The sequence below is a fragment of the Pogoniulus pusillus genome, chromosome 8 (assembly GCF_015220805.1).
Source record: "Pogoniulus pusillus isolate bPogPus1 chromosome 8, bPogPus1.pri, whole genome shotgun sequence".
NCBI lineage: Eukaryota > Metazoa > Chordata > Aves > Piciformes > Lybiidae > Pogoniulus > Pogoniulus pusillus.
In genome coordinates, this window is record NC_087271.1 from 38882617 (window position 1) to 38910299 (window position 27683).

At 54.4% G+C, this 27683-nt stretch overlaps 2 protein-coding genes across 6 annotated transcripts in view; one reads left to right on the forward strand and one right to left on the reverse strand.

Moving 5' to 3' along the window:
* Positions 1 to 5824, forward strand: part of PAPPA2 (pappalysin 2) — a 132632-nt gene extending 126808 nt beyond the window's left edge. Inside the window, exons 21-22 of the mRNA XM_064148125.1 lie at positions 481 to 579; positions 5269 to 5824. Of these exons, the coding sequence (XP_064004195.1) occupies positions 481 to 579; positions 5269 to 5343 (174 nt within the window). The 3' untranslated portion in view covers positions 5344 to 5824. The remainder of the gene's footprint in view (positions 1 to 480; positions 580 to 5268) is intronic.
* A 3703-nt stretch (positions 5825 to 9527) lies between these two features.
* The window catches only part of ASTN1 (astrotactin 1), a 90690-nt gene continuing 72534 nt past the window's right edge, over positions 9528 to 27683 (reverse strand). The window contains exons 21-24 of one of the 5 annotated variants that reach the window (XR_010303140.1): positions 27531 to 27631; positions 25467 to 25650; positions 19131 to 19956; positions 15731 to 16345 (exon numbers count right to left, since the gene is read on the reverse strand). Coding sequence is in view for 4 of the 5 variants with exons in the window: in XM_064148126.1 (XP_064004196.1) it covers positions 19722 to 19956; positions 25467 to 25650; positions 27531 to 27631 (520 nt within the window). In the remaining variant the exon portion in view is untranslated. Of the gene's footprint in view, positions 9888 to 12772; positions 13993 to 15730; positions 19957 to 25466; positions 25651 to 27530; positions 27632 to 27683 lie in introns of those variants that run through there. The other 4 variants (XM_064148127.1, XM_064148129.1, XM_064148128.1 and 1 more) reach the window with 4 other exon arrangements.

The following is a 27683-nucleotide window of genomic DNA, read 5'->3' on the forward strand; positions in this document are numbered from 1 at the left end:
ACCCTTTCAAGTGATGTGAGCTGGACCAGCAGCCAAGGTGCTGAACTGACTCCTGCTTGTGTGGCAATGGATTCCATGGAGAAGCACTGGGCTGGGAGTGGGGACTTGTGGTATTCAAGCTGAAAGCCTTTCCACTGATATGGGTTTACATCCTTGCTTCCTGGCACAATTCCCTGACCCTCAGGCTACAGCTTGAGCACCCACTCCTCCAGATGCCCCAGCCAAGATGCCAGTTTTCTGGTGCCCTTTGGCTTTTTAGGGCTGGGTGCTAGGTTGGGCTGGATGATCTTGGAGGTCTCTTCCAACCTGGTTGATTCTATGATGCTATGATTTGAAGGGGGGAGTGTGTATGGTGGAGCTGGGCCTTGGTCCTTCTCAGAGCTGGGATCAGGCCTTGCTCAGGACCTGGGAGCTCTGCTTTTGGGGGCAAGCTTATCCTTTTGAACAACCCTTTCAGCAAAGTCTGACTTCTCTGCCTAGCCTTTCCAAGCAGATGGCTGGTGTGACACCATCAACAACCGGGCGTACTGCCAGTATGACGGCGGCGACTGCTGCTCCTCCACACTCTCCTCCAGGAAGGTAAGTGACCATCTTCTGTGCCCCTGGCCAGGACCTGGGCTTAAGTGGGGACTGCAAGCCACCTGCTTTGGCTTTGCTGGCCATGGAACTGAGCCTGCAGTGCAGTTCTCTAGCCTGGAGAAGAGGAGGCTCAGGGTGATCTTATTACTGTCTACAACTACCTGAAGGGGCATTGTAGCCAGGTGGGGGGTGGCCTCTTCTCCCAGGTAACCAGCAACAGAACAAGGAGACACAGTCTCATGCTGTGCCAGGGTAGGTATAGGCTGGATGTTAGGAAGAAGTTCTTCACAGAGAGAGTGATTGGCATTGGAATGGGCTGCCCAGGGAGGTGGTGGAGGCACCATCCCTGGGGGTCTTCAAGAAAAGACTGGATGGGGCACTTAGTGCCATGGTCTGGTTGACTGGTTAGGGCTGGGTGCTAGGTTGGCCTGGATGATCTTGGAGGTCTCTTCCAACCTGGTTGATTCTATGATTCTATGATTCTCCTACAAAGGGACAATAAACCCATGAGGTTTAAACCAAAGCCAGCTGAAGCTGACAGACATCATCTCCCTGATCAACAGCAGGGTTTGGACTCAGGCCAGTGGAGTTGAAAGCTCAGCCCAGCTCCTGTTAAGGTTCACAGGATTCCCTCTACTTCTGGGAAACAAGTCCCAGAGAAATGGCTTCCATAGGATGTAGCCATGGTGAGCCACAAGTCACCTTCTTGTATGACTGGGCAGCACCAGGGGATTTTTGTTAGGACCTACTGGTGTCCACTTTGGGCTGTCTTAGACTCACAGAATCAGTCAGGGTTGGAAGGGACCACAAGGAGCAGACAGTTCCAACCTCCCTGCCATGCCCAGGGACACCCTACCCTAGAGCAGCCTGCCCACAGCCTCAGCCAGCCTGGCCTCAAACACCTCCAGCCATGGGGCCTCAACCACCTCCCTGGGCAACCCATTCCAGCCTCTCACCACTCTCAGGCTCAACAACTTCCTCCTCGCCTCTAGGCTGACTCTCCCCACCTCCAGCTTTGCTCCATTCCCCCCAGTCCTGCCACTCCCTGACAGCCTCAAAAGTCCCTCCCCAGCTTTTTTGTAGTTCCCCTCTTAGACGCTGGAAGGCCACAAGAAAGTCACCTGGGAGCCTCCTCTGCTCCAGCCTGCACAGCCCCAACTCTTTCAGTCTGTGCTCACAGCAGAGCTGCTGCAGCCTCTGAGCATCCTCCCTGCCCTGCTCTGGACACACTCCAGCATCTCCACATCCTTCTTGGAATGGGGGCTCCAGAACTGGATGCAGGACTCCAGGTGGGGTCTCAGCAGGGCAGAGCAGAGGGGGAGAATCACCTCCCTGTCCCTGCTGGCCACATTTCTGCTGCTCCAGCCCAGGCTCTGCTTGGCTTTCTGGGCTGCAAGTGCACACTGCTGGCTCCTGGTGAGCTTCTCGTTCAGCAGCAGCAGCCCTTCCCTCCCAGTTCTCCTGGGTAGGCAAGAAACGTGGAGTAGTATAAAGGGGGCAGGGGCAGGGGTTGCACAGACCCTTTTTTGTCTCCCATCACAACTTCCCATCCTACCTCAGCTGCTATCCAGCACTCACAGCTCATCCTTCCTAAGCATATCCAGCAGCAAAACAAACCAGAGAGCATGAGATAATTTCTCATGGCAAAAATATGTGTATTTGGATCTTCTCATCTTTGTTGTGAAGCTTGAATCATTTTTCCTTTCATCACAGAGGGAAAAGGAAAAATAAAATCCTGGGAAGATCCTGTTGAGATAGGAGAGAAAAGGCTTTACACCCAGGTGATGAGTGAAACCTCCACAGCAGCATCATGACATCTCAGAGCAAGGCATGGCTCTCAGGAGGTCTGAGCTAGCTGGGGCTCTGGCCAAAGCAAAGGATGGGCTTGCAGTGGAAGGTGGAGAGATTCAGTACCAGGGCTCTCAGGAGACCCCAGCCCCAGCTTGCTTCACCCTAGCTCCCAGCTCTGCTGTGGCACAAGCCTCCAGCAGGTCTCTGTCAGCTACATGGGGTTTAAACACTAAAAACCCACTCCAGCCCCAGCTTGCTTCACCCTAGCTCCCAGCTCTGCTGTGGCACAAGCCTCCAGCAGGTCTCTGTCAGGAATATGTAACCACTACACAAATGACTCCAGCTTCTCTCTAGCCCAGGCTGTGAAAAGTGTGAAAAGCACAGAATTCCAGCATGGTGAGGGTTGGAAGTGACCTCTGGAGATGGTCCAGCCCAACTCCTCTGCTAAAACAGAGTCACTTACAGCAAGTTGTCCAGGATCACCATGGCCAGCTGGGTTTGGAATCTCTCCAGAGAAGGAGACTCCACAACATCTCTGGGCAGCCTGCTCCAGGGCTCCAGAAACCTCAAAGCATAGAATTTCTTCCTCCTGGTTGGCTGGAACCTCCTGGGTTCCAGCAACAGGCCCTAACCCCTTGACACCCACCCTTTAGATCCTGATCAGCATTGATCCTTGAGATCCTCCAAGAGGTGCAGAAGACAAGGCAAGGGAGCTTCATGCTTTGCTGGGCCTGGAGAAGCCAGGAGTAACTTAAAAGGACAGGCTCAGACATGGTCAGGAAAGACTTTTCTTGCAGGAGGCAAAGAAAAACTGAAATCTAGAGGTGCCTGAGCACTGCCCTCCCTAGCCCAAATGCCTCACACCTACCAGGGGACATTTCTCTCTAGGGAGGCACAAGACTCAAGCTAAACCATGGTAGCAAAATTTGAGCTGCAAGTTAACGAGAAGGAAAAAGCTCAGAAGAAAACTTGGGCTGTAGACAGCTTGAACCAGAGCCCCCTTCTAGGGGACTGTGGAGTCTCTGCAGTGCCAGCAACAGTACAGGCCAGACCAAAGCATCCCTACAGGGGTGTAGAGAGCTTGCAGGGGTAGAGGGGAGCCAGGGATCATAGAATCAAGCAGGCTGGAAGAGAGCTCCAAGCTCAGCCAGTCCAACCTAGCACCCAGCCCTGCCCAATCAACCAGACCATGGCACTAAGTGCCTCAGCCAGGCTTGGCTTCAACACCTCCAGGGACAGCGACTCCACCACCTCCCTGGGCAGCCCATTCCAGTGCCAATCACTCTCTCTGCCAGGAACTTCCTCCTAACATCCAGCCTAGACCTCCCCTGCCACAACTTGAGACTCTGTCCCCTTCTTCTGTTGCTGCTTGCCTGGCAGCAGAGCCCAACCCCACCTGGCTACAGCCTCCCTGCAGGCAGCTGCAGACAGCAATGAGCTCTGCCCTGAGCCTCCTCTGCTGCAGGCTGCACACCCCCAGCTCCCTCAGCCTCTCCTCACAGGGCTGTGCTCCAGGACCCTCAACAGCTTCCTTGCCCTTCTCCAAACACCTTCCAACACCTCAACATCTCTCTTGAATTCAGGAGCCCAGAACTGGACACAGCACTCAAGGGGTGGCCTGAGCAGTGCTGAGCACAGGGGCACAAGAACCTCCCTTGTCCTGCTGCCCACACTGCTCCTCAGCCAGCCCAGGATGCCATTGGCTCTGCTGCCCACCTGGGCACTGCTGCCTCAGCTTCAGCTCCTCTCTCCCAGCACCCCCAGCTCCCTCTCTGCCTGGCTGCTCTCAGCCACTCTGGCCCCAGCCTGTAGTGCTGCTTGGGGTTGTTGTGGCCAAAGTGCAGAACCCTGCACTTGGCCTTGTTCAGTCTCATCCCATTGGCTGCCAATGGTCAGAGATAAAAGTGTCCCTTAAGAAAAAAAAAAAAAAAAGAAAAAGAAAAAAAAAGATGGAAAAGAGGAAGGAAAAAAGGAAGAAAGAAAAAAAGAAGACAAAAGATGTAGCAATCTGTGGCTATCATTAGAAAAGAGACAGTGTCAGTGGTCATGGCCCAGCTGGCTTATGCCAGGCCAGAAGACAAGCCACAGTTTGCATCTGTGAGCCATGCTAGCCCTTCTCCAGGGCAGGGATGGAGCACTGAGCTCCCTGCAGAGCCTGCTCTAGCTGTGAGCCCCACAAGGCTTCCAGGAGGCATTTACACAGGTCCCTGTTAGCAAGCAGCAGAGTCCATTGCAGAGACAGCCAAGAGGCTTCTGTCGTTGGTGGAGAAGGGCTCCAAGGACCTCCATGAGCTCCTGGCTGGTTAAGTCAGCAGCTGCTCTATGAAGGTACTCCCAGGGCTATCCTGCCTGGGACCCTGCAATCTTCTGCAGATAGCAGCTGTTGGCCCAGGTTGTGTTTCCCCTTGGTCCTTCCAGGACTGTCCTGCTTGGGACTCTGCAGTCTTCTGCAGATAGCAGCTGCTGACCCAGGTTGTCTTTCCCCTTGGTCCTTCCAGGGCTATCCTGCTTGGGACTCTGCAATCTTCTGCAGATAGCAGCTGCTGACCCAGGTTGTGTTTCCCCTTGGTCCTTCCAGGACTGTCCTGCTTGGGACTCTGCAATCTTCTGCAGATAGCAGCTGCTGACCCAGGTTGTGTTTCCCCTTGGTCCTTCCAGGACTGTCCTGCTTGGGACTCTGCAGTCTTCTGCAGATAGCAGCTGCTGACCCAGGTTGTCTTTCCCCTTGGTCCTTCCAGGGCTATCCTGCTTGGGACTCTGCAATCTTCTGCAGACAGCAGCTGCTGACCCAGGTTGTCTTTCCCCTTGGTCCTTCCAGGACTGTCCTGCTTGGGACTCTGCAATCTTCTGCAGATAGCAGCTGCTGACCCAGGTTGTCTTTCCCCTTGCTCCTCCCAGGTGATCCCCTTCGCCGCTGACTGCGACCAGGACGAGTGCACCTGCCGTGACCCGGCGGCCGAGGAGAACCAGTAGCAGCATCACCAAGGGGCCTCTCTCGGTCAAGGCGAGCACCGGAGGAGCGAAGGGGCAGCGCCTGGGGCCGCTGGGGAGCGGCAGGAGGCTGGAGGGAGAGAGCCGGGCAGGGACGCGGTGACTGCGCATGGAGCCGAGAGGCCAGAGGCGCCTGGCGGTCCCCTCCCCATCGCTGCTCCCTCCCGAACCCAACCAGGAGGTGGGGAAGGGTTCAGCCAAGGGCCCCGCACAGCCTCAGCCCCACGCAGGGCTGGGGTCCACGCCCAGAGCCCAGGTGGTGCCACGGACATCTGTCACGGTCTGGGTGTCTGTCTGTCTGTCTGCTCTGGAGTTTGGCACTCTGCACCCCGAGCCCCGCCACTGTACAGGCTTCTTTTAGCAAGGCTGAGGTAGTTGTGAGCTCTCTGCAGATATTTAAACTTGATTCTATACATATACATATATATATAATATATATATATAAATATATATTATATTTTCTTTGCTCCCGATGAAGCTGAGAAAGGATCTCCTTTGTCACACCCCCATGCTGCTGTGAAGTACAAACCCTTGGGAAAAGCACAGGGAATTTCCCCCTCCTTGCTGAGGAGGAGCTGGAAGGAGGACAGAGAGAGAGAGAGAAAGAGAAGCCAAATGCTCAGGCCAGGAGCCAGCTCCCCAGGCAGGTGGTGTGAAGGCTGCAGGTGCTTTTGGCATCCAGCAGGCACCAAGGTTTGCCCTTGCTGGGCTTTTGCCTCAATCTGCTTAAGGTTGGGGGTCAGGGAGAAGAAATGATGCCCTGGTATCGTCCCAGCAAGCATGGCAAGCTCAGTCAGTGCTGGAGCACCAAACAGCACCATGGGCACCCCATTGTGTCAGAGCCCTCTGGGCAGGGTTGTGTGTCCATCAGGGTCACTGCATGGGCGGTAGAAGCAAAGCCACTCAAAGCAAAGTCCCTCCCTGCCTTAGTCCCCTTGGCCACTGTGCACCCAGCTAGACAAGAGCCGTAGTGGGCAGGCCACAGGAGCTGTGTGGTGCTCTGAAGGAAGGACAATGAGGCAGGCTCTTCTTCCCCCAGGGCTCCTTGCCAAGCATGAGCTGCAAGGGTGCTGTCAACGATTCTCAGGGAAGATCAGACCCTGTGGTGCAAGGAGAGACAGGATCCAAAGGAGCTGTCAGGAGACTGAGGTTTGCCTTGGTCCTACCTCCACGGTGACCACGCAGTGCTTGACTTCCACAAGTCTTCTGCTCCCGTAGGCACCAAGTGAAACTCTTGTGTCACTTCTAGCCCCAAAGAAGCCCAGCTGGAAACTTTGCCTCCTCACAGCTGATTCTCAGAAGCTCAGCTTGGCAAGCTGGGCCCAACCCCACAGAAGCAATGGGTAGACAAGGTGCCTGGCTCCAGCTGGAGTTGCCACTCATGCTCTTGTGCTGCGAAGAGAGAAGAGCAGAGGAGGGGACCACAGAGTAAGAGCAAGGACTGAGATGTACTCAAGGGAGCAAGAGGCCCCAGGCTGCCTGGCTGCTGCCTCCGCCAAGGCTTGTGCTGGTGGAGCCAGGCTCCAAGTCAGGTTGTGGCCGGTGCAGCAGTGATGGAGAGAGGGTGACACGGTGTGGAGAGAGCGGGGAATTCCAAGGCATCCTTCGCCTGCCGCTGCCTCCCCTCTCTTCTGCACAGCCAGCTCCTTCCCTGGAGGACAGGAGCAGAGGGGCAGAAGTGTCTGGACGTTCCGTGAAAGAGATGCTTTGGTTTTCTTTAAGCCCTTCCCTGGTCCTGAGTGTGCTCATCACCCCCATGGCAGGTCTAGGCAGGGAAACATGGGGCACAACAATGCCCCCCTCCCCCCTGCATCTCTTCTTGCACCAGGGACACGCTGGCACTGCTGTTCCTGCTAGGCAGAGTGGCAACACCTGGGGGCTTTCCTCTGAAGGCTCTCTCAGTTTGGCAGAGAGCTGCAGGTTTACGACAAGAGCTCCACTTTTCAATCAAAAAACCAAACCCCAAAGCCCTCAAAGAGTACAAGGAAATGACCAAACCAAAGAAACCAGCAAGCAAACAAAAAAGCACCCAATAAAACAACAAACTTGGGAGGCTTTTCTAGCCTAAATGTCCCCAGGAAGACATCCTGCTCTACCAGCAGAGAGGAGATGCCATCTTGGGGTGCCAGTGGGGCAAGGGAGCATGGCAGCCCCTGGATGGAAAGGACAGTGGAGGAAAGGGATGAGGAAAAGACTCTCAAGTCTCAATATCTTGCCCTGCCAACCTCTCCCTTACCTGGAGCTGGTGTTGCTTGGCTGTCTATGTAAACACCAAACTTTAACCCTTTTGGTGTGACAAGATGATGGCATGAAGATGATCAGGGAGCAGAAGCACCTGCCCTATGGGCACAGGTGCAAAAAGAAGGCTCCAGGGGGACCTTATAGCAGCCTTCCACCACAGAAGTGGGCTACAAGAAAGCTGGGGAGGGACTTTTTACAGGCTGTTAACAGTGATAGGATGAGGAGGGATGGTTTGAAGCGTGAGGAGGTGAGATTTGGACTGGCTATTAGGAAGAAATTCTTTCCAGTGAGGGTGGTTAGACACTGGCACAGGTTGCCCAGGGAAGGTCATGGATGCCCCCTCCCTGGAGGTGTTCAAGGCTAGGCTGGATGAGGCCTCGAGCGACCTGGGCTAGTGGGAGGTGTCCCTGGCTATAGCAGGGGGTTGGAACTGGCTGATCTTTAAGGTCCCTTCCAACCCAACCCGTTCTGTGATGCTGTGTAAATCCTGATCTCTGCAAGCATGCATCCCTGCTGAGCAGTGGGCACAGGGAAAGGGACCATGCCCCACGGCCAGGGGACAGGTGGGGAGGCAGTGGAGCAGAGGTGCTGCCGTGGCTGATGGACATTTGTGCTGCTCGTGGCCGGAGCGCTTCTGTGTACCAAGCTGTTGTCCTTCTCTAGTGACACTGAGCTGTTTGTGTCCCCTCTGGGGCTTTATCCACAAGGGAGGCTGCTGCTGCTATTTTTATTTTTTTGTATTTGATGATTATTTTTTATAAAAATCTATGAAAAATAAATAATCTTCTCCTCCTCCTCCTCCTCCTCTCACCTCTCACTGCACCCCAAGAAGGGCCAAGCTATGGGGAGGGAGGTGTTTGGCTGCTTCTACCATCCTTGGCCCCATGTGCCCTCCTCTGCCCCAGACCACAGATTCCTCCAGCCCAGAGTCAAAGAATCAGCCAGGTTGGAAGAGACCTACAAGCTCAGCCAGCCCAACCTAGCACCCAGCCCTGGCCAAGCAACCAGACCATGGCACTAAGTGCCTCAGCCAGGCTTGGCTTCAACACCTCCAGGCACAGAGACTCCACCACCTCCCTGGGCAGCCCATTCCAATGCCAATCACTCTCTCTGACAACAACTTCCTCCTAACATCCAGCCTCAACCTCCCCTGGCACAACTTGAGACTCTGTCCCCTTCTTCTGTTGCTGGCTGCCTGGCAGCAGAGCCCAACCCCACCTGGCTACAGCCTCCCTTCAGGGAGCTGCAGACAGCAATGAGCTCTGCCCTGAGCCTCCTCTTCTGCAGGCTGCACACCCCCAGCTCCCTCAGCCTCTCCTCACAGGGCTCTGCTCCAGGCCCCTCCCCAGCCTTGCTGCCCTTCTCTGGGCACCTTCCAGCACCTCAACATCTCTCTTGAATTCAGGAGCCCAGAACTGGACACAGCACTCAAGGGGTGGCCTGAGCAGTGCTGAGCACAGGGGCACAAGAACCTCCCTTGTCCTGCTGCCCACACTGCTCCTGAGCCAGCCCAGGATGCCATTGGCTCTGCTGCCCACCTGGGCACTGCTGCCTCAGCTTCAGCTCCTCTCTCCCAGCACCCCCAGCTCCCTCTCTGCCTGGCTGCTCTCAGCCACTCTGGCCCCAGCCTGGAGTGCTGCTTGGGGTTGTTGTGGCCAAAGTGCAGAACCCTGCACTTGGCCTTGTTCAGTCTCATCCCATTGGCCTCTGCCCACCCATCCAGCCTGGCCAGGTCCCTCTGCAGGGCTCTCCTACCCTCCAACAGCTCCACAGCTGCTCCTAGCTTGGTGTCATCTGCAAACTGACTGATGCTGGACTCAATCCCCTTGTCCAGATCATCACTAATAATACTGAACAGGACTGTGCCCAGCACTGATCCTTGGGGCACAGCACTGGTGCCAGCTGCCAGCTGGATGTGGCACCATTCACCACCACTCTCTGGGCCCAGCTCTTCAGCCAGTTCTTGACCCATATCAGAGTGACTCATTAAGCCCCCTCCTTTGGGCTGTGGGCTGTGGGCTGGGACAGGACACACACACACACACACATACCTCCAGTGCCATCCTTAGGCAGCTTTTAGGGATCCAGTGCCTGTGAGGACACTTTTGCTGGTTGTCTTCTGCTGGTTATGCCACAAACCAAATCCCTTGTCAATCACTTTGTAATTAACTCACCTTACAGGTAGGGAAAACCCAAACCATGTGCATGTGCTCACACAGCACCTCCCTGGGGACGAGGAGCAGGAGGGGGCTCGCTGGAGCTCGTGAGCTGTGCCCTGTAGCACCCTGGCAAGAGAGTTAAACACAAATGCAATGAAGAAAAGGAGGAGAAAGTGCTTAAACATTTGGGTGACCTTTTTATTGTTGCTTGAGGATGGCTTCTTTGTTTTTTTTTAAGCAACCAGCTAAGCTTTGTACATACAGAGAACCATCAGAGAGCCCTGACCCGGCTGAGTGCTCCTGCCACAGTGCCCCTGCAGCCAGCTCCAGCCTCTCCACTGATGGTGGTGAGCCCAAGGCACCCATCTCTAGTTACCTCAGTGACCAGCTGATGCCACTGCCATAGTACCAGCAGAACTGTCTCCCACAGATGGTCTCAGATCCCACAAACACCTCACATCACCAAGGCAGAAGACATCCACAGTGTCCTAATGAGTTAGTTCGCTCTGAAGATGCCCACAGCTGCCCTGCAGCCAGCTCCAGCCTCTCTGCTGATGGTGGTGAGCCCAAGGCACCCATCTCTAGTCACCTCAGTGACCAGGTGGTGCCACTGCCATGGTACCAGCTGAACTGTCTCCCACAGATGTCCTCAAATCCCACAACCATCTTTGTGCCACCAAGGCAGAGGACATCCACAGTGTCCTGATGAGTTAGGAGCTTGCTTTGAAGATGCCCACAGCTGCCCTGCTCTGCCACAGGAGTGGTTCTGGTGCTCTGGAAAAATGGGATTTGCAGCACTGAAAGAAGCAACCCAGCTTGTGGGGCCTGCTGCAGCCCTGTGGCATCTCTGGCCATACCTGAGCATCCTGCAGACCAGAGGCATCTGGAGCACCTGGGCCAGGTTTGAAAGTTCACCATGCCCTGCACTGGAAGGCTCTCATACCAGTGGCACATGGAGGGACAGCTTGAGGCTGGGGGGGCAGAATCTCCCCCTAAGAGGCTCTGCCTGTTCCAGTTCCCATTCCCAATATCTTGCAGCCTGCCAGGTCTCCTACAGTGCCAGACAGGGAGTCACAAAGCCACAACAGCCTCTATTGGGACAAAGCAATGGGCTTCACCTGCTCTAGGTGACCCTGCTTTAGCAGAGGGGGAGTGGATTAGGTCATCCCCAGAGGTCCCTTCCAATCCTTACCCTTCTGGGATTCTGGAAGTCTATGGGAGCAGCTTGCCCTGTGTTCACCTCTTTGGACCTGCAGCATGGTTTACTGGGAGGAAAAACTTACTTTCCTGGGGGGAGGAGGAAAGGAGAGTGTGAGTTTTTCCTTCTTCCCACTTCTGCCCTGCTCAAGTGTTCTGGAGCCTGTGTTGTGGATTAGGGTTTTTTTTTCACCTTTCCTTTTTATAAGACAGTTTGAACTCAGCACAGAAAACAGCACTGAGAAAGAAGTCACAGAATCATAGAATCAGCCAGGCTGGAAGAGACCTCCAAGCTCAGCCAGCCCAACCTAGCACCCAGCCCTGGCCAAGCAACCAGACCATGGCACTAAGTGCCTCAGCCAGGCTTGGCTTCAACACCTCCAGGCACAGAGACTCCACCACCTCCCTGGGCAGCCCATTCCAATGCCAATCACTCTCTCTGACAACAACTTCCTCCTCACATCCAGCCTAGACCTGCCCTGACACAACTTCAGACTCTGTCCCCTTCTTCTGTGGCTGGGTGCCTATCAGAAGAGCCCAACCCCACCTGGCTACAGCCTCCCTTCAGGGAGCTGCAGACAGCAATGAGCTCTGCCTGAGCCTCCTCTTCTGCAGGCTGCACACCCCCAGCTCCCTCAGCCTCTCCTCACAGGGCTGTGCTCCAGGTCTGTCTTCTTAGTTTCTAAGAGCAAGCCAATATGAGTGGCAGCTAACAGAATCCAGGCTGCATTTCTGATGGGACTAGTTCAGGGGATGGTTTTGAGCCCCTTCCCCCATCAAAGATGGACAAGATGGTTCCTGGAGTTGCTCCTTTAGCATTGCACACCTCAGAGTAGGGTTTAAAAGGGCCAAAGTCATGCTAGCTGCTGTTTCCTCTTTCCTCTGCCACGTGCAAGCAGTTGGAGAAGGTGACTCATGGCTGAGGAGGTGGAAAGATGGGAAAGGACTGAAAACCACAAGCACCTGCAGCAGGATGGGGGCTGGAGGGCTCCTGGGGAGCATGCCAAGGCTCTGGAAATCAATGAAATCCCAGATTTCCTCCTGTGGAGCTGACAAACACACCAAGGGGCTAGAGAAGGAAAGATGAGCTGAGAAACTAGGAGCAGAAGTGTGTAACATGGGATGTCTGCTGCTGCAGTGGTGTCTGGGCAAGCAGGAAGCACCTGGGGACAAGATCCATCCCTGGGCAGCTGGGTGCATTGCACAACCTTCCCTCCTCACCATGGATGAGGCATCCTGCCTGTGACTGGCAACCAGAGCCATGTGTTGCCAGCCCTGATTGAAACACAGAGGTGCTTAGGGGTGCTGCTGGAAGCAAAGGAGACCCCAGCAAGCCCTGGGTCCTCCTGGCTGCCTGCACCAGAGCATGTATGAGGATGCCAGGCAGAGGGGCAGGCAGGAAAAGCTGCCTCCAGTGCTGGGCCTTGCACCAAAGAGACTGGGGCTGGCATGGAGATGCCCAGAATCAAAGAGGTTGTATTCCTCCTGGGGACAGCCCACTCATCTTGCTGCCTACAGCTGCCTGCAGGGAGGCTGTAGCCAGTTGGGGTTGGGCTCTGCTGCCAGGCAAGCAGCAACAGAACAAGGGAACAGAGTCTGAAGCTGTGCCAGGGGAGGTCTAGGCTGGATGTTAGGAGGAAGTTGTTGTCAGAGAGAGTGATTGGCATTGGAATGGGCTGCCCAGGGAGGTGGTGGAGTTGCTGTCCCTGGGGATGTTGAAGCCAAGCCTGGCTGAGGCACTTAGTGCCATGGTCTGGTTGATTGGCCAGGGCTGGGTGCTGGGTTGGGCTGGCTGAGCTTGGAGGTCTCTTCCAGCCTGGCTGATTCTGTGATTTTATGATCATCTCTTGTCCTGTCACAATAGGCCCTGACAAAATAACCTCACCCCCTCCTTGAAACAAAACGTCCAGCCTTCTGTGGTAGCAGCCAAGTCAAGAGCTGTTTTCCACCCCCTCCTTTCTGCCAAACACCAAGCCTCAAGGCAGGGGATGCCAAGCAGGGAATCTCCAAGGTGAAGAGGACACACAGCAAAATGGTGGCAGTTGCAGCAACACAAATTGGCTTTGTCAGACATTATAGAATCACAGAACCACAGAATCAGTCAGGGTTGGAAAGGGACCACAAGGAGCAGCCAGTTCCAACTCCCCTGCCATGCCCAGGGACACCCTACCCTAGGGCAGCCTGGCCACAGCCTCAGCCAGCCTGGCCTCAAACACCTCCAGCCATGGGGCCTCAACCACCTCCCTGGGCAACCCATTCCAGCCTCTCACCACTCTCAGGCTCAACAACTTCATCCTCACTTCCACTCTGACTCTCCCCACCTCCAGCTTTGCTCCATTCCCCCCAGTCCTGTCACTCCCTGACAGCCTAAGAAGTCCCTCCCCAGCTTTTTTGTAGGCCACTTCAGATGCTGGAAGGCCACAAGAAGGTCACCTGGGAGCCTCCTCTGCTCCAGCCTGCACAGCCCCAACTCTTTCAGTCTGTGCTCACAGCAGAGCTGCTGCAGCCCTCTGAGCATCCCTGTGGTCCCTCCTCTATTATGATGGAGGAGATGACAGTGGAGGAGAAATGAGGCAGCCACCAAGACCTTGGGGAAATGCAGCAATCCATGCTGGTACCTGCTTTCTTGAGGATGAACAAGGACTGCTGGCCAACAGCAACCCAACCAGCAAAGCAAGCCATGGGCTCTGCTCTAGAGAGGACATCCACCCTCACCAGAAGCAACCTAACGCATAGGCACGTTACCAAGCTCTTCCTGAGCAGCTGCCATTGTGCTGATGATCCACTCCACCATTTTTGGGTGGCTTTCTCCAGCCCCTCCAATGCTTGCAAGACAGATAACCTGCTGAGGAGACTGTGCTGTGGTGGAGAGGTGATGAAGCAGCTGCACCAAGACCTCCTTCCTCAGCGGCTCAGGATTGCGCCTACGTGCCCCGCTGCCACGCAGCCCTCCTCCTTCTCCTTCTCCTCTTCATCTCTTGTTCCACAGCCACAGGTTATTGTGCAATGAGCCAGTGGCAGCCACAGCACTTAACTGCATGGAAAGTAGCAGAAGGAAAGTATTGAGTGTATTTTTAGCTTATTTTCCTGCAATTTAGTGGTGGGAAGGGAAGAGAGGGGAAAAAAGAAGAAGTGAAGTTGTTCCATGAGCCTTGAGCAGTCTGGTTTCCTATGGATTTGTGTCCACAGCTCCCAAATCCCCCCCATCCTGTGGCCTTCCAGGCATCCTGTCTGGTTGCCTGCACTAATCCCCACCTCTCCCACCCCATCTGGCAGGGCAGGTGGCCTTCACCAAGAGACCAGCCCCTACAAGTGATAGTGGCCTAAGCACTGGACACAGGACTTCAGTGAAGGTGAATTCCAAGGTGCCCTTCACAGCTCTCACCTCCACCCAAGCACTGAATTTCACATTGCTTCATATTTGTGGTACTGCTGGTCATAGAATCTTAGAATGGTTTGGGCTGGAAGAGACCTCAAAGATCATCTAGTTCCAATCCCTGCCCTGCCATGGCCAGGGACACCTTCCATTAGACCAGATAGCTCAAGGTCTCATCCAACCTGGTCTTAAACACCTCCAGGGAGGGGGCATCCACAACCTCCCTGGGCAACCTGCCCCAGTGTCTCACCACCCTCACTGGAAAGAACTTACTAATATCCAGTCTAAATCTCTCCTACCTTCAATCCATTCCCCTTGTCCTATCACAACCAGCCCTCATAAAAAGTGCCTCTCCAGCTTTCCTGTAGCCCCCTTCAGCTACTGGAAGGCTGCTATAAAATCTCCCCAGAGCCTTTTCCTCTCCAGGCTGAACAATCCCAACCCTTTTCCTCTCCAGGCTGAACATCTCAACCCTCTTCTTCTCCAGGCTGAACAATCCCAACTCTTTTCCTCTCCAGACTGAAGAATCTCAACACTTTTCTTCTCCAGGCTGAACAATCCCAACCCTTTCCCTCTCCAGGCTGAACAATCCCAACCCTTTCCCTCTCCAGGCTGAACAATCCCAACTCTCACAGTCCTCTGTCAAAAATCTGCTAGCTGGACCAGGAAGCTCTCAGCTGAGCACCAGACAGCACCATCCCATTCATCTTATAGCCTACCAAAGCAGGCTAAAAGGAGGTTTCTCAGGCTCTGCTCCTAAATTCCCAGTGCCTATGGAGATTGTGCAAAGCAAGGACTGAGAACCCCTCACCAAAGAGGTGTAAATGCAGGCTCTGCTCACTGCTCCCTGGGATAGGACAAGGAGCAATGGGTGTAAGCTGCAGCACAGGAGGTTCCAGCTCAACACAAGGAGGAACTTCTTTGCTGTAAGGGTCCCAGAGCACTGGCACAGGCTGCCCAGAGAGGTTGTGGAGTCTCCTTCTCTGGAGACTTCCAAGGCCTGTCTTGATGTGCTCCTCTGTGCTCTGTGTTAGTCTTGTCCTGCTCTGGCAGGGGGGTTGGACTGGATGATCTCCTTGGGTCCCTCCCAACCCCTCACGTCCTGTGAGCCTGTGCCTTGCCTCCAGCACTTCCACGGTTCTTGCAGCCATCTACAGCTTCCCGTGGCCAGCAGAGCAGGTGGGCAAGCCAAGGCACAGGGGACACAGCTCTGGCTGTGTGCAACTGAGTGGAACTTTGGGAGTTGGCTAACCCAGTGGGCAGACAGGCTAATGCTAAGCTTGTGTGAAGACTCACCCGAGTTCAAAGGCTTGGGGAGTGTTTCATCCGCTCCCAAAGGATGACATCAACGGCAGCAAGGCTATAAACAAAGACTCCAGTCTGCCAGAGCCACCAATTACTAACAGCTCCTTTTAATACTCAGTTGAATTATCATCTGGAGTTTGACACTGTGGCACAAAGACTTTTGTTGTTGCTGCTGCTGTTGTTGTTGTTGTTGATGATGATGATGATAAACCGTTTCGTTTCCCTTTAAGCTTTTAAAGTCACCAGGAAGGGGTTTGTGTTTCTTGCCATCTTCACACCCCCCCCTCCCTAAAGCACCCTACTTTCAATCTACAGTAGTAAAACATCACATCAGAGGTTTAATAGAAGAACACCAAGGAACAGGAACTGTAGGCATCTTTGTAAAGAAAAGGACTGAACCATCTTCATATGTTAAATAACTCCACCACAAGGAAAAAGGCAGAAATGCTATTACAGGGTGGGGAGGAGGGCAGCAAAGAAAAGGGAACAACCCAGAGGTTCATCTCAGGTGAATGATTGCCCATTAGGTCAGAAATAAAAGAAGCAGCAGGTTCTCCTCCTGCTCTGCCCAGCCCTGATGAGGCTGCACCTGGAGTACTGAGTCCAGTTCCAGGCTCTCCAGTTCAAGAGGGACAGTCCAACAGAGGGCCATGAGAATGATGAGGGGATTGGAGCATCTTACAAGCAGAGAGTGGGGCTCTTCAGCCTGGAAAAGAGAAGACTGAGATGAGATATTATAAATGCATGTAAATAGCTAAAGGAGAGAGGTTGGGAGGATGGGGCTGGGATCTTGCCATTGATGGCCAGTGATAAGACAAAGGGCAGTAAGGTACATAGCAGAACACAGGAGGTGTTACTTGAACTTCAGAAGAAACTACTTTGAGGGTGACTGAGCACTGGAACAGGCTGCCCAGAAAGGTTATCCAGTCTCCTCTGGAGACTCTCAAAACCTACCAGGTCCTGTTCCTGTGCAATGTGAGCTAGGTGTACCTGAGTTAGCAGGGATGCTGGACTAGATCTCCAGAGGTCCCTTCCAACCCTACCATTCTAAGAAAAGAGGGCAGGAGGGCAAGGAAGGTTGCAGAAATGGATGGGAAATGGTGTCCTCACCCAGCTTTTGGGTGCTTGAGCAGCGTGGGAAGAACCAGGAGTCCAAGAGAGAAAGTGCTGTGCAGACCCAACAGTAGGATCCCACACAAGACATGGATGGTGTCATCTCTGCAGGGAAAGGCACACCTTGGGGCTTGCCCACAGCTGCTTTGGGTGAACAAGCCCCATACAATACACCTCTTCAAGGCCAGGTCTTCAGCCGTGGTGCAAACCCCCACTCTGCTCTGGGCCCCTACAGCAAGTTTGGAAAGTTGAAGGATTTTGGCAAGAAAATCCAACTGTGGGCAAAATTCTGAGCTGCAAAGCCAGAGCAAGGAAACCAAGAAGGAAGCCTTCCCAAATCCAGGGCCACTGTAAACATGGTCCCACAGATGTACCACAGCATCGGGACCTGCTGGCACAGGGCGGGTGGCAACATCACAGTGGCCACCAAGGTTGGCCACAGTGCCACCAGTAGACTGTGTGGTCCATCTTGGTACAGGTATGCCAAGGTCCATCCAACAGTGCAACAGTGATGCTGTGGACATGTGGCTGTCCCCTTGCTCTCTGAGTGGTCCATCCCCCAGCTCACAGGGAAGCCAGAGCCAAAGGAGCAGAGACCAGCCCCGCTGCGGGGTTTTGGTTGGCCACACAAGGACTTTGCAACACAAAGTGCAGAAGCAGAACAGAAACGGCTGCAGAACTCCAGCACAAACCTTGGGGCTGGATGAAGAAGTAACCTAGGCAGGCAGGTGTGACCATGTGGGGTGTCCAGGGTTCTCCTGGCCCCAGCTCCTGCTGTGGCACCTGGCAAGCAATGGAAGAGAGGAGTCTGCTACCCAAGGGAGAACAGTCTGCGCTTCAGCTAAGGGCCACCTAAGTGGTACTTCTTGGTGAGCAACCAGCTTGTGTCTGGGCCAGAGCAGCCCTTCTTCAAGCACCCCTCTGAGGCACAGAGTGGGGGGTGCCCTTTGCCCATCCAGGAGGAAGGTAAAAGTTGTCTCAGTGTCCCCTGGGAAAAGCAGGAGGGTAAACCAAAGGGTCTTGGCCGAGACTGCCGGTGGCTGAAAGGAAAAGGAGCAACAGCTCACTTGCCCACCCATAACTCTGCATGGAGATGGCAATGGTCTTGCTCCCAGCCCCAAGCCCTCAGCAGCATCAGGCACATCAAAACATAAGGAGAAACATGTGGGGGAAGGTCAAAAGAATCCAGCAGACTTCCTCCTTACAAAGAGCAGGCATCTGCCTGATGACCCCTGCTAGACACATCCATTACATATAAGACACAGGGACACCAAGGTAATGCTGACTGCTACAGGCTGCTCCCAGCAGCTCCTTGATCCAGACCAGCTGCTTCTGGAGGAGAGCTCTGCCCACCAGAAGGGAAGAGCAAAGCACTCCGTGGTCCTGCAGGAAGATGCTGAACTGCTGTTGAGCAAATAGGGTACGGCAGCACTGTCGGCCAGGACTGGCCGCAGAGCTCAGTCACCTCCCTCTCAGCACCAGGCAAACGTTGGAGCCATGTCCTTGGCAGGGAGGAGGAGGAATGAGACAGAAAATCTCAGCACCTTCTCAGCACCATGCAAACATTGGAGCCATGTCCTTGGCTGGGAGGAGGAGGAATGAGACAGAAAATCATAAGAGACAGGCTGAAGATTGCTCCTGCCAAGACTGAAAATATTAAGAGGAAATTTCTCTCTGAAGAGCCATTGCAAAACCAAATCCATCTGTAGGGCTCCTGGTCTAGATCAAAGGTGCACAGCTGGAAGGTCCAGAAATACCTCCTCTGCAGAGCAGGTTGGAAGCTGAAGCTCAAAGGAAGCCGTTTGCTGCCTCCAACACAGTGGTAAGAGGGGAAGAGTTTGTGCTGAGCCAAGCCCAGTGTCCCAGAGCCACTCCAGTCCTCTGGGTTAAAGAAAGAAGTCACTGGTGGGAGCAGCAGGTGTGAGCCTGAGCAAGCAATGGGCCCAGAAGCCTGTCTGCTACACCACGTCATGAAGCCCTCTCTGGGAACAGGACCTCCAGGACCATCCTGTCCCATCGTGGCAGGCTTTGCTACATCCTGCTCCCCTCGTCATGCAGGGCCTTGGGCTACACCAGAGCTACCTGTTGGCTGGTGCCAAAACCAGCCTTGTAGAAGACAGCCACAGTCTGGGTGCTGCTCTCTTGGTTGGGGCTCTCCTCAGCAGTAGTTTGATGTTACTCCAAAGCTTTTATCGTGGTGGGTGAAGTGAAGAAGGATGGAAAGGAGTTTGAAGTTGGCCTCCTAGGGCTGGCATCCCTTGCAAAGGAAGCTAAGGATGTCCAGCTGACCACTAGCCCCCAGGCCAAGCTGTCTTTGCTATGGAGGGCTCTGCATCTTGCTTTGACTGTGACAGAAGAACCTGAGAAGATGGGCTCACCCGTGTCCCTGTCTCCTCGCCCCAGGTGGTGACACCATGCCAGCCGGGCCCTGCAACGACACCAAGCCTCATCCAGCTGCAAAACAGAAACGAGCTCAACCCTCCTGGCCACCCAGTGGCTGCTTCGCTCAGCCATGACCACTGGCAGCTCAGCCTGACCCATAAGCCCTGCCTCCTTCTTCCCAGCCCTGCACTGCCTGCTCTCCAGTCTCGGCTGTGCCACAGTCTTTCTCCCGTGACCAGTGTCCTCCACCCTCAGGGATGGTCCCCGCAGCCAGGGCAGCGACGGGGCAGGAGGAGAGGGCTGTGCCCTCCCAGTCTGCCCTCTCCACCAGCGCTGAGGAACCTCTTGGCAAAATGAGTAAAACAAAAACCAAGAAAACTGGGTCCCACAAGACTTCTAACTAGAAAGGCTTTTGGCCAAGTCAAAGAAGAAACTAATACTGAGTCAGTCCTGCGCAGAGCAGCCACTTGCACTCCCCGGTCCAAACGTTTGTCTCCAGAGACATCAGCCACAGCCTCCCCCACTCCACGGGTCCACGTATAAAACCCTCGCAAGTGCCCAGGGGAAGGCCAGCCTGAGGGCAGCCCTCAGTAGTCCTTGTCCCCATAGTCATTGTAAAGGACACTCAGCGTCTGCTCCTCGCACGTCTTCTTGAGGTCCCGGCTGAGCTCCAACCAGTCGAGCCCATAGGGCTTGATCTCGCTGTAGCGGCAGGCGAGGTACTTGAGGGACGAGCGCTGCAGGCTGATCTTGGGCTCTTGCAGGAGGCCGTTGCACCAGCTGCTGAGGTCCCCCAGCTGAGAGAGGATGAGGCCAGCCTTCCTGCAGGGAGGGCGGGCAAGGGGACAGGCCAGGGGGGATGGACGGTGAGGGGGCAGCGGGAGTGATGGACACGGCACGGGGGGGAGGGCAGGAGGAGCGTATGAGGAGAGAAAAGCAGAGACGGTTAAGGACCTGGAGGGAGCAGAGATGCTGCAAGAGCTGGGCAGCGTGGAGAGCAGCTGAGCAGAGCCCGACACTGCCAGGATGAACAGTGTTGTGCCCCCAGGGGTCACACCAGACCCACTGCAGCACTGCAAGCTTAAGCACTCAGAGGAGCAGCCCCATAGCAGCTCAGAGACGCCCACGCCACGGAGGCGCTGCTGCACCTACTGCATTAGTCTTGTGACTCCCACTTCCCTGCCCTGGCCCTGCTTCTTCTCTTGTCCTGTACTGTCCCCACAAGGATGGGTTTGCTGATGTGTTAGGCAAGTGACAGACAAAGGTGTAGCTGTGAATCCTTCCACATCCCATGGCATGGACAACATCAATAACTCAAATGGCATCACCAGCCACTGCTGCAGCTACCCGACCCCAGACACAAGAGGGGATCTGGGAGCCAATAGGCAGAACTGGGGGCACAATGCTGGGGTTGTGCAGCCTGCAGAAGAGCAGGATCAGGGCAGAGCTCATTGCTGTCTGCAGCTGCCTGCAGAGAGGCTGTAGCCAGGTGGGGTTGGGCTCTGCTACCAGGCAAGCAGCAACAGAACAAGGGGACAGAGTCTCAAGTTGTGGCAGGGGAGGTCTAGGCTGGATGTTAGGAGGAAGCTGTTGGCAGAAAGAGTGATTGGCATTGGAATGGGCTGCCCAGGGAGGTGGTGGAGTCACTGTGCCTGGAGGTGTTCAAGAAGAGCCTGGCTGAGGCACTTAGTGCCATGGTCTGGTTGATTGGCCAGGGCTGGGTGCTAGGTTGGGCTGGCTGAGCTTGGAGCTCTCTTCCAACCTGATTGATTCTATGATTCTATGACAACTGCAGCCCCAGGGCTCACATCCAGAGCAAAGCAAAGAGGATGAGGTTGCTTAGCATGGTGCTGACTCTGTAGACAGCTACCTGAGCTGGTCAGGTCTTCCAGCTGTGAGAAGGTAGCTGACCTCTCACTACTCTTGGTCCTTGCACCCAGGCAAGGTGCCATGACTGCCTCTCTTCCTCCCGTGTCACAGCTACCCTAATAAGAGTGCTGAATATGATCCCTCAGATTTTGGCTCAAAGCCCATAGACACCTCCAGACCTCACTGGGCTCCACATCAAACCCTACTATCACTTACTGCTTGCTAGAAAATGACTTGCCCTTCCCAGAGTGACTGTGGTTGAAAGAGACTACAAATCCACCCACTAGCCCAGCACTGCCAGGCCCCCACTAAACCATGCCCCTCAGAACCACGTCTACATGGCTTTCCCAGGCACCATGTCCCTCCATTTCTTCTCCTTATGCAAAGTCCTTGCAGCCCTTCTCAGTCTGGGAGGGAGCAACTCACTTTCATAACCCCAGCAGCCAGTGTCACCAAGAAGGCTGACTCCAAGTGAGCAGAGACAGAAGGCAGCATGGCCACACGGTAGAGTCAGCTGCGTGGGTCCACATCCAGGACTTCAAAGGAGCATCAGCAACAGCGAAACAAACACTCTGTCTGCTGACTAAACCATGTCATCTGCAAGTGATTTGTCCTGTCACCACCACTCTGGATGCTTCACCCTCGCAGACAATCAAACAGGAGGTCTGCTTTCCAAGACTGGTCATCAGCAGAGCCCACTTCAGCTGCCTGAATGTCTCCTTCCAAGCAGTGTGAGCTGCAGACACTTCATCAGCAGCTTGCATCAGCCCATCCCGAGCGCTCCAGCCTTCCAGAGGCTGGGATTAACCCCCAGCTCAGAGATTCAGACAGCAGAAGGGAACATCTGGGCCACTTGGTGGCACTTCTGGCCGCTCCACACCCATGCACCTCTGCCTCACGGGCTCAAGGTGGAAGCTTCCACCCTGTGTTCTGGCTGGCCCTTGGTCCCCTCGTTGAGGCAGCAATGGTGCCATTCAGCCTTGGTGTTGGCTATGGCTGTGTGACAACTCCAGTCTGTCACGTTAAGAAGTTGTTGGACTCCTCACTTGAACCATCACAACAGATGTCAGATGGTCAGTGCAAAACAAGGCTGCATTTCACATCTGGAAGTGGAGACAAAGCAGCATCGCCAGAGCTGGCCTCAAGGCCAAGGTGATACCAAAGTCCAGGCTTGCTGATCCCACTTGGTGTCAGGGGAATGAAGTGAGCCTGGGCAGAGGAGCTTTAGAATCATAGAATCAACCAGATTGGAAGAGACCTCCAAGCTCAGCCAGGCCAACTTACCATCCAGCCCTGGTCAAGCAACCAGACCATGGCACTAAGTGCCTCAGCCAGGCTTGGCTTCAACACCTCCAGGCACAGAGACTCCACCACCTCCCTGGGCAGCCCATTCCAATGCCAATCACTCTCTCTGCCAACAACTTCCTCCTAACATCCAGCCTAGACCTCCCCTGACACAACTTGAGACTCTGTCCCCTTCTTCTGTTGCTGCTTGCCTGGCAGAAGAGACCAACCCCACCTGGTCATCCAGCTGTTTGGAGCCTCAGCCTTAACAAGATCTCATGTGCTGGGATGTCACTACTGAACTTTGAGACTGTGCCTCAGAGAGTTCAAATTCCTACCAAGAGAAGGAAGTGGGGAAAGGGGAAAGAGGAGGGCACCCAGTTTTGTTCCAGGGAGAGGAGGATCTCTTGGGGGAGTCCCAGCAAACCTGAACTAGGACACATGTTAAATACTAAGGCCAAGACAGACACTAGCAATTGGCTGAGTCTGAATGCCTAGCAGAGGTCTGGAGGACAGAGAAGGTGCATCTACTCTGCTCTGCTGAGACCCCACCTGCAGTACTGCATCCAGTTCTGGAGCCCCCATTCCAAGAGGGATGTGGAGATGCTGGAGTGTGTCCAGAGCAGGGCCAGGAGGATGCTCAGAGGCTGCAGCAGCTCTGCTGTGAGCACAGACTGAAAGAGTTGGGGCTGTGCAGGCTGCAGAAGAGGAGGCTCCCAGGTGACCTTCTTGTGGCCTTCCAGGATCTGAAGGGGCTACAAAAAAGCTGGGGAGGGACTTCTTAGGCTGTCAGGGAGTGACAGGACTGGGGGGAATGGAGCAGAGCTGGAGGTGGGGAGAGTCAGGCTGGAGGTGAGGAGGAAGTTGTTGAGCCTGAGAGTGGTGAGAGGCTGGAATGGGTTGCCCAGGGAGGTGGTTGAGGCCCCATGGCTGGAGGTGTTTGAGGCCAGGCTGGCTGAGGCTGTGGCCAGGCTGCTCTAGGGTAGGGTGTCCCTGGGCATGGCAGGGGGGTTGGAACTGGCTGCTCCTTGTGGTCCCTTCCAACTCTGACTGATTCTATGAATCTACATGGAGATCTTCATTCAACCCTCTGCTAGAAATCCACAGGTGATACCCTGAAGCAGGGCTAGAGGAAAGGCAGTGGTGGGGCCATCAAGAGGAGGTGTGGGGCACAGGTCACATGGAGGCCAGGAGGTTCATAGATGGGAGCTGCTGCTGCTGCCATACATGTGAAGTAACTCTGATTTCTGGATGAACTCAAAGCTTCAGTTCTGTGGAGGCCAGATGCTATGAAACACCACTGCAGCCCACACAATCCCCCAGCACAGCTTGCTCAACTGACTGGAAACATCCATGTTACTGGGAAACCACACAGACAAAAGCAGACATTGAAGGGCATGGGCAGAAGGGAACATCTGGTTGCCTCTGCAAGCCCTTAGCACCAGGCAGCCCAGCCCCAGGCAGCTGGAGGGGCTGCCTTCACCTGGAGGACAAGTGGGAGAAGACATGGTGCTCACTCAGGTGTAAAAGGACTGCCTCAGCCAGGAAAGGCCCTCACAGGCTGCTGTGGCAGCTCAGCACTGCCACCAAAACACTCATGACCATGAGCTCAGATCAAAAGGGAGGGAACACATGTGCAAGTCAGACCCAAAGTCAACCCACTCTCTGCTTTGAACCACAAGTGACAGTGAGCTCAACACAGAGAGATGCACTCGACTCAAGCCAAAGGGCAGGAAAAGGACAGCCACATCTGGTCTGGGCATGGGCCAGCACATGCATGGGCACTTGCACGCACTTCATCCACTAGCTTCCACCATCAGGCTCTTCTGTGTCACCTCCTCCAGCAGGCTTGAAGGTGCAACCACTTCCTTGCACCTTCTTCCCTCCATCATCACCTGGGAGCCTTCTCCAGCAGTGCAATCGAACTGTGTTTCATCCCTTCTCACCCAGCACAAGCTCCATTCCTTCAAGGACCATCCTTTCACAGAACCACTGAATGGCAGGGGCTGGAGGGACCTCAAAAGATCATCCAACTCCCCTGCCAGAGCAGGATCACCTCAACCAGATCACACAAGAGCACATCCAGGTGGGTCTTGAGTATCCCCAGAGAGGGAGACTCCACAAGTCCCCTGGGCAGCCTGTTCCAGGGTTCTGTCACCCTCCCAGTGGAAAAATTTCCTCATCATGCTTACATGGAACTTCCTCTGCCTCAGCTTCCACCCACTGCCCCTTGTCCTGGCATTGGGCATCATATTTCTCCAAGAACTTGTGCCTTTTTGCCTGAGGATGCATCTGCTGAGGGAAAAAGTGAAATCTCAAACCCTTCCCACTCTGCTGGGCTTAGATGGACAAAGCTCCAGACACAGCATAGGACTGGTGGGATGGACAACAACAATGGTTGACAAGGGCCTGATGTTCATGGTCCTTCAAGGAAGACAGCTAGGCCCCAACAGCAGATCAAGGGAGGTTCACTCTGTCCTGCTGAGACCTCAGCTTGAATACTGCCTTCAGTTTTGGGCTCCTCAGTTGAAGAGGGACAGGGATCTGCTGGAGAGGGTCCAGCGGAGGGCTGCAAGGATGATGAGGGGACTGGAGGGCACTGCCAGATGGGGAGAGGCTGAGGGACCTGGGGCTGCTCAGTCTGGAGAAGAGAAGACTGAGAGGGGTGTGATAAATGTCTATAAACACCTGAGGGCTGGGGGTCAGGAGGGGAGGACAGGCTCTGCTCACTGCTCCCTGGGATAGGACAAGCAGCAATGGATGTAAGCTGCAGCACAGGAGGTTCCAGCTCAACACAAGGGGGAACTTCTTTACTGCAAGGGTCCCAGAGCACTGGCACAGGCTGCCCAGAGAGGCTGTGGAGTCTCCTTCTCTGGAGCCTTCCAAGGCCTGTCTGGATGTGTCCTGTGTGATCTGTGTTAGCCTTGTCCTGCTCTGGCAGGGGTGGTTGGACTCAACGATCTCCTTGGGTCCCTTCCAACCCCTAACATCCTGTGAGCCTGTGATACACACAGCATCCAGCAGAAGAGGAGCTCCACTGTGAGCCTAAGCCTCATCATCAAACAAATGGAAGAGATTTGTCCAAGGCCCACCCTCCTGAGGATCAACATCTCTGAGGGATAAGCCCACTGGTGGGCCAGCCTGTCTGCCTGCCTAACCAACCCAGCTGTTGAGCTTACCTGGGCCCCAGCTCATCCTCACAGCGCCAGGTGAACTCCCCGAAGCTCTCGTAGTGCTGGTTGTAGTGGTAAAGGACTCGGTGCAGGCTGGGGGAACCCAGGTCCAGCAGAGTGTTGTAGGCTGTCTGCTGCTCCTTGCCACTGGTGTAGCCATTGAAGAGGTTGTAGATCTTGTCTGCTATTTCTGGACAGAAGGAATGAGGTATTCAGTGGGGTGTAAGGAAAGGCATGAACCAAGCCCACCTGGCTAAAAATCAGCTCGAGGGAAACCATGTCCAGACCCCAAGGTTTGTCCCCTGAGTTATGATTTAGGTCATTTAAAGATGAGGTCCCAGTGAAGGAACAAGAGAGTAGATGGAATTCCTCAGAATCAGTCCAGGTTAGGCTCCTGTAGTTTGGTCCAAATAGGAAAAGAAATGTCTGGGATCACAGAATCACAGAATCAAGCAGGCTGGAAGAGAGCTCCAAGCTCAGCCAGGCCAACCTAGCACCCAGCCCTGGCCAAGCAACCAGACCATGGCACTAAGTGCCTCAGCCAGGCTTGGCTTCAACACCTCCAGGCACAGAGACTCCACCACCTCCCTGGGCAGCCCATTGCAATGCCAATCACTCTCTCTGACAACAACTTCCTCCTAACATCCAGCCTAGACCTCCCCTGGCACAACTTGAGACTGTGTCCTCTTCTTCTGTTGCTGCTTGCCTGGCAGCAGAGCCCAACCCCACCTGGCTGCAGCCTCCCTTCAGGTAGTTGTAGCCAGCAATGAGCTCTGCCCTGAGCCTCCTCTGCTGCAGGCTGCACACCCCCAGCTCCCTCAGCCTCTCCTCACAGGGCTCTGCTCCAGGCCCCTCACCAGCTTCGTTGTCCTTCTCTGGACATGTTCCAGTATCTCAACATCTCTCCTGAACTGAGGAGCCACGAGTGAAGAGCCATTCATTTATAAGTGGGCACACAGTCACCACCTATGCTACCAAGTTGCTTTCTGGGTAGCACACCGAGGTCTTCTTGGCTATTTTGCTATGTCCTGGATGCTTGTTTCCCCACCTACCCCTCCACCAGCACAAGGTGCCTCTGTGTTTGTTTGTGGAGAGGATGTATGCCTCCTGCCACCCTTCACACCAACCCCCAACACCATGTGGCAGCAGCTGGACTACCACAGATGAAGGAGATAGAATCATAGAATCAATCAGGTTGGAAGAAACCTCTGAGATCATCCAGTCCAACCTATCCAACCAAGATCATCCTTCTCTGGAGACTTTGAAGGCCTGTCTGGTTGTGTTCCTCTGTGATCTGTATTAGATAGTCTTGTCCTGCTCTGGCAGGGGAGTTAGACTCGATCTCTTTGGGTCCCTTCAAACCCCTTACATCCTATGATCCTATGATCCTATCCAACCAAGATCATCCAGTCCAACCTATCCAACCTATCCATCCAGTCCAACCTATCCAACCAAGATCATCCTATCCAAAATATCCATCCAGTCCAACCTATCCAACCTATCCATCCAGTCCAACCTATCCAACCAAGATCATCCTATCCAACCTATCCATCCAGTCCAACCTATCCAACCAAGATCATCCTATCCAACCTATCCATCCAGTCCAACCTATCCAACCAAGATCATCCTATCCAACCTATCCATCCAGTCCAACCTATCCAACCAAGATCATCCTATCCAACCTATCCATCCAGTCCAACCTATCCAACCAAGATAATCCTGTCCAATCTATCCATCCAGCCCAACCTATCCAATCAAGATCATCCAGCCCAATCTATCCATCCAGTCCAACCTATCCAACCAAGATAATCCTGTCCAATCTATCCATCCAGCCCAACCTATCCAATCAAGATCATCCAGCCCAATCTATCCATCCAGTCCAACCTATCCAACCAAGATAATCCTGTCCAATCTATCCATCCAGCCCAACCTAGCCAACCAAGATCATCCTACCCAACCTATCCAACCAAGATCATCCAGTCTAGCCCTATCCACTCAACTAGACTAGACATGAGATGTGTCCAGGGACAACCTGGAAGGGTGAGCAACCTCTTGCTCCTTCCATCTCACCTTGAGCTTTCACGTCATCTACCACAGGACAGGGGGTCTTGACAGTCACATCACTGGACCTGGAGTGTCTTCCTGTGTTATCAACTCCCCAGAGCGTGAACCTGGCCAGGAAGGAGAAAGGTGAAGCTCTTGGCTGCCAGGACCTCATGCAAA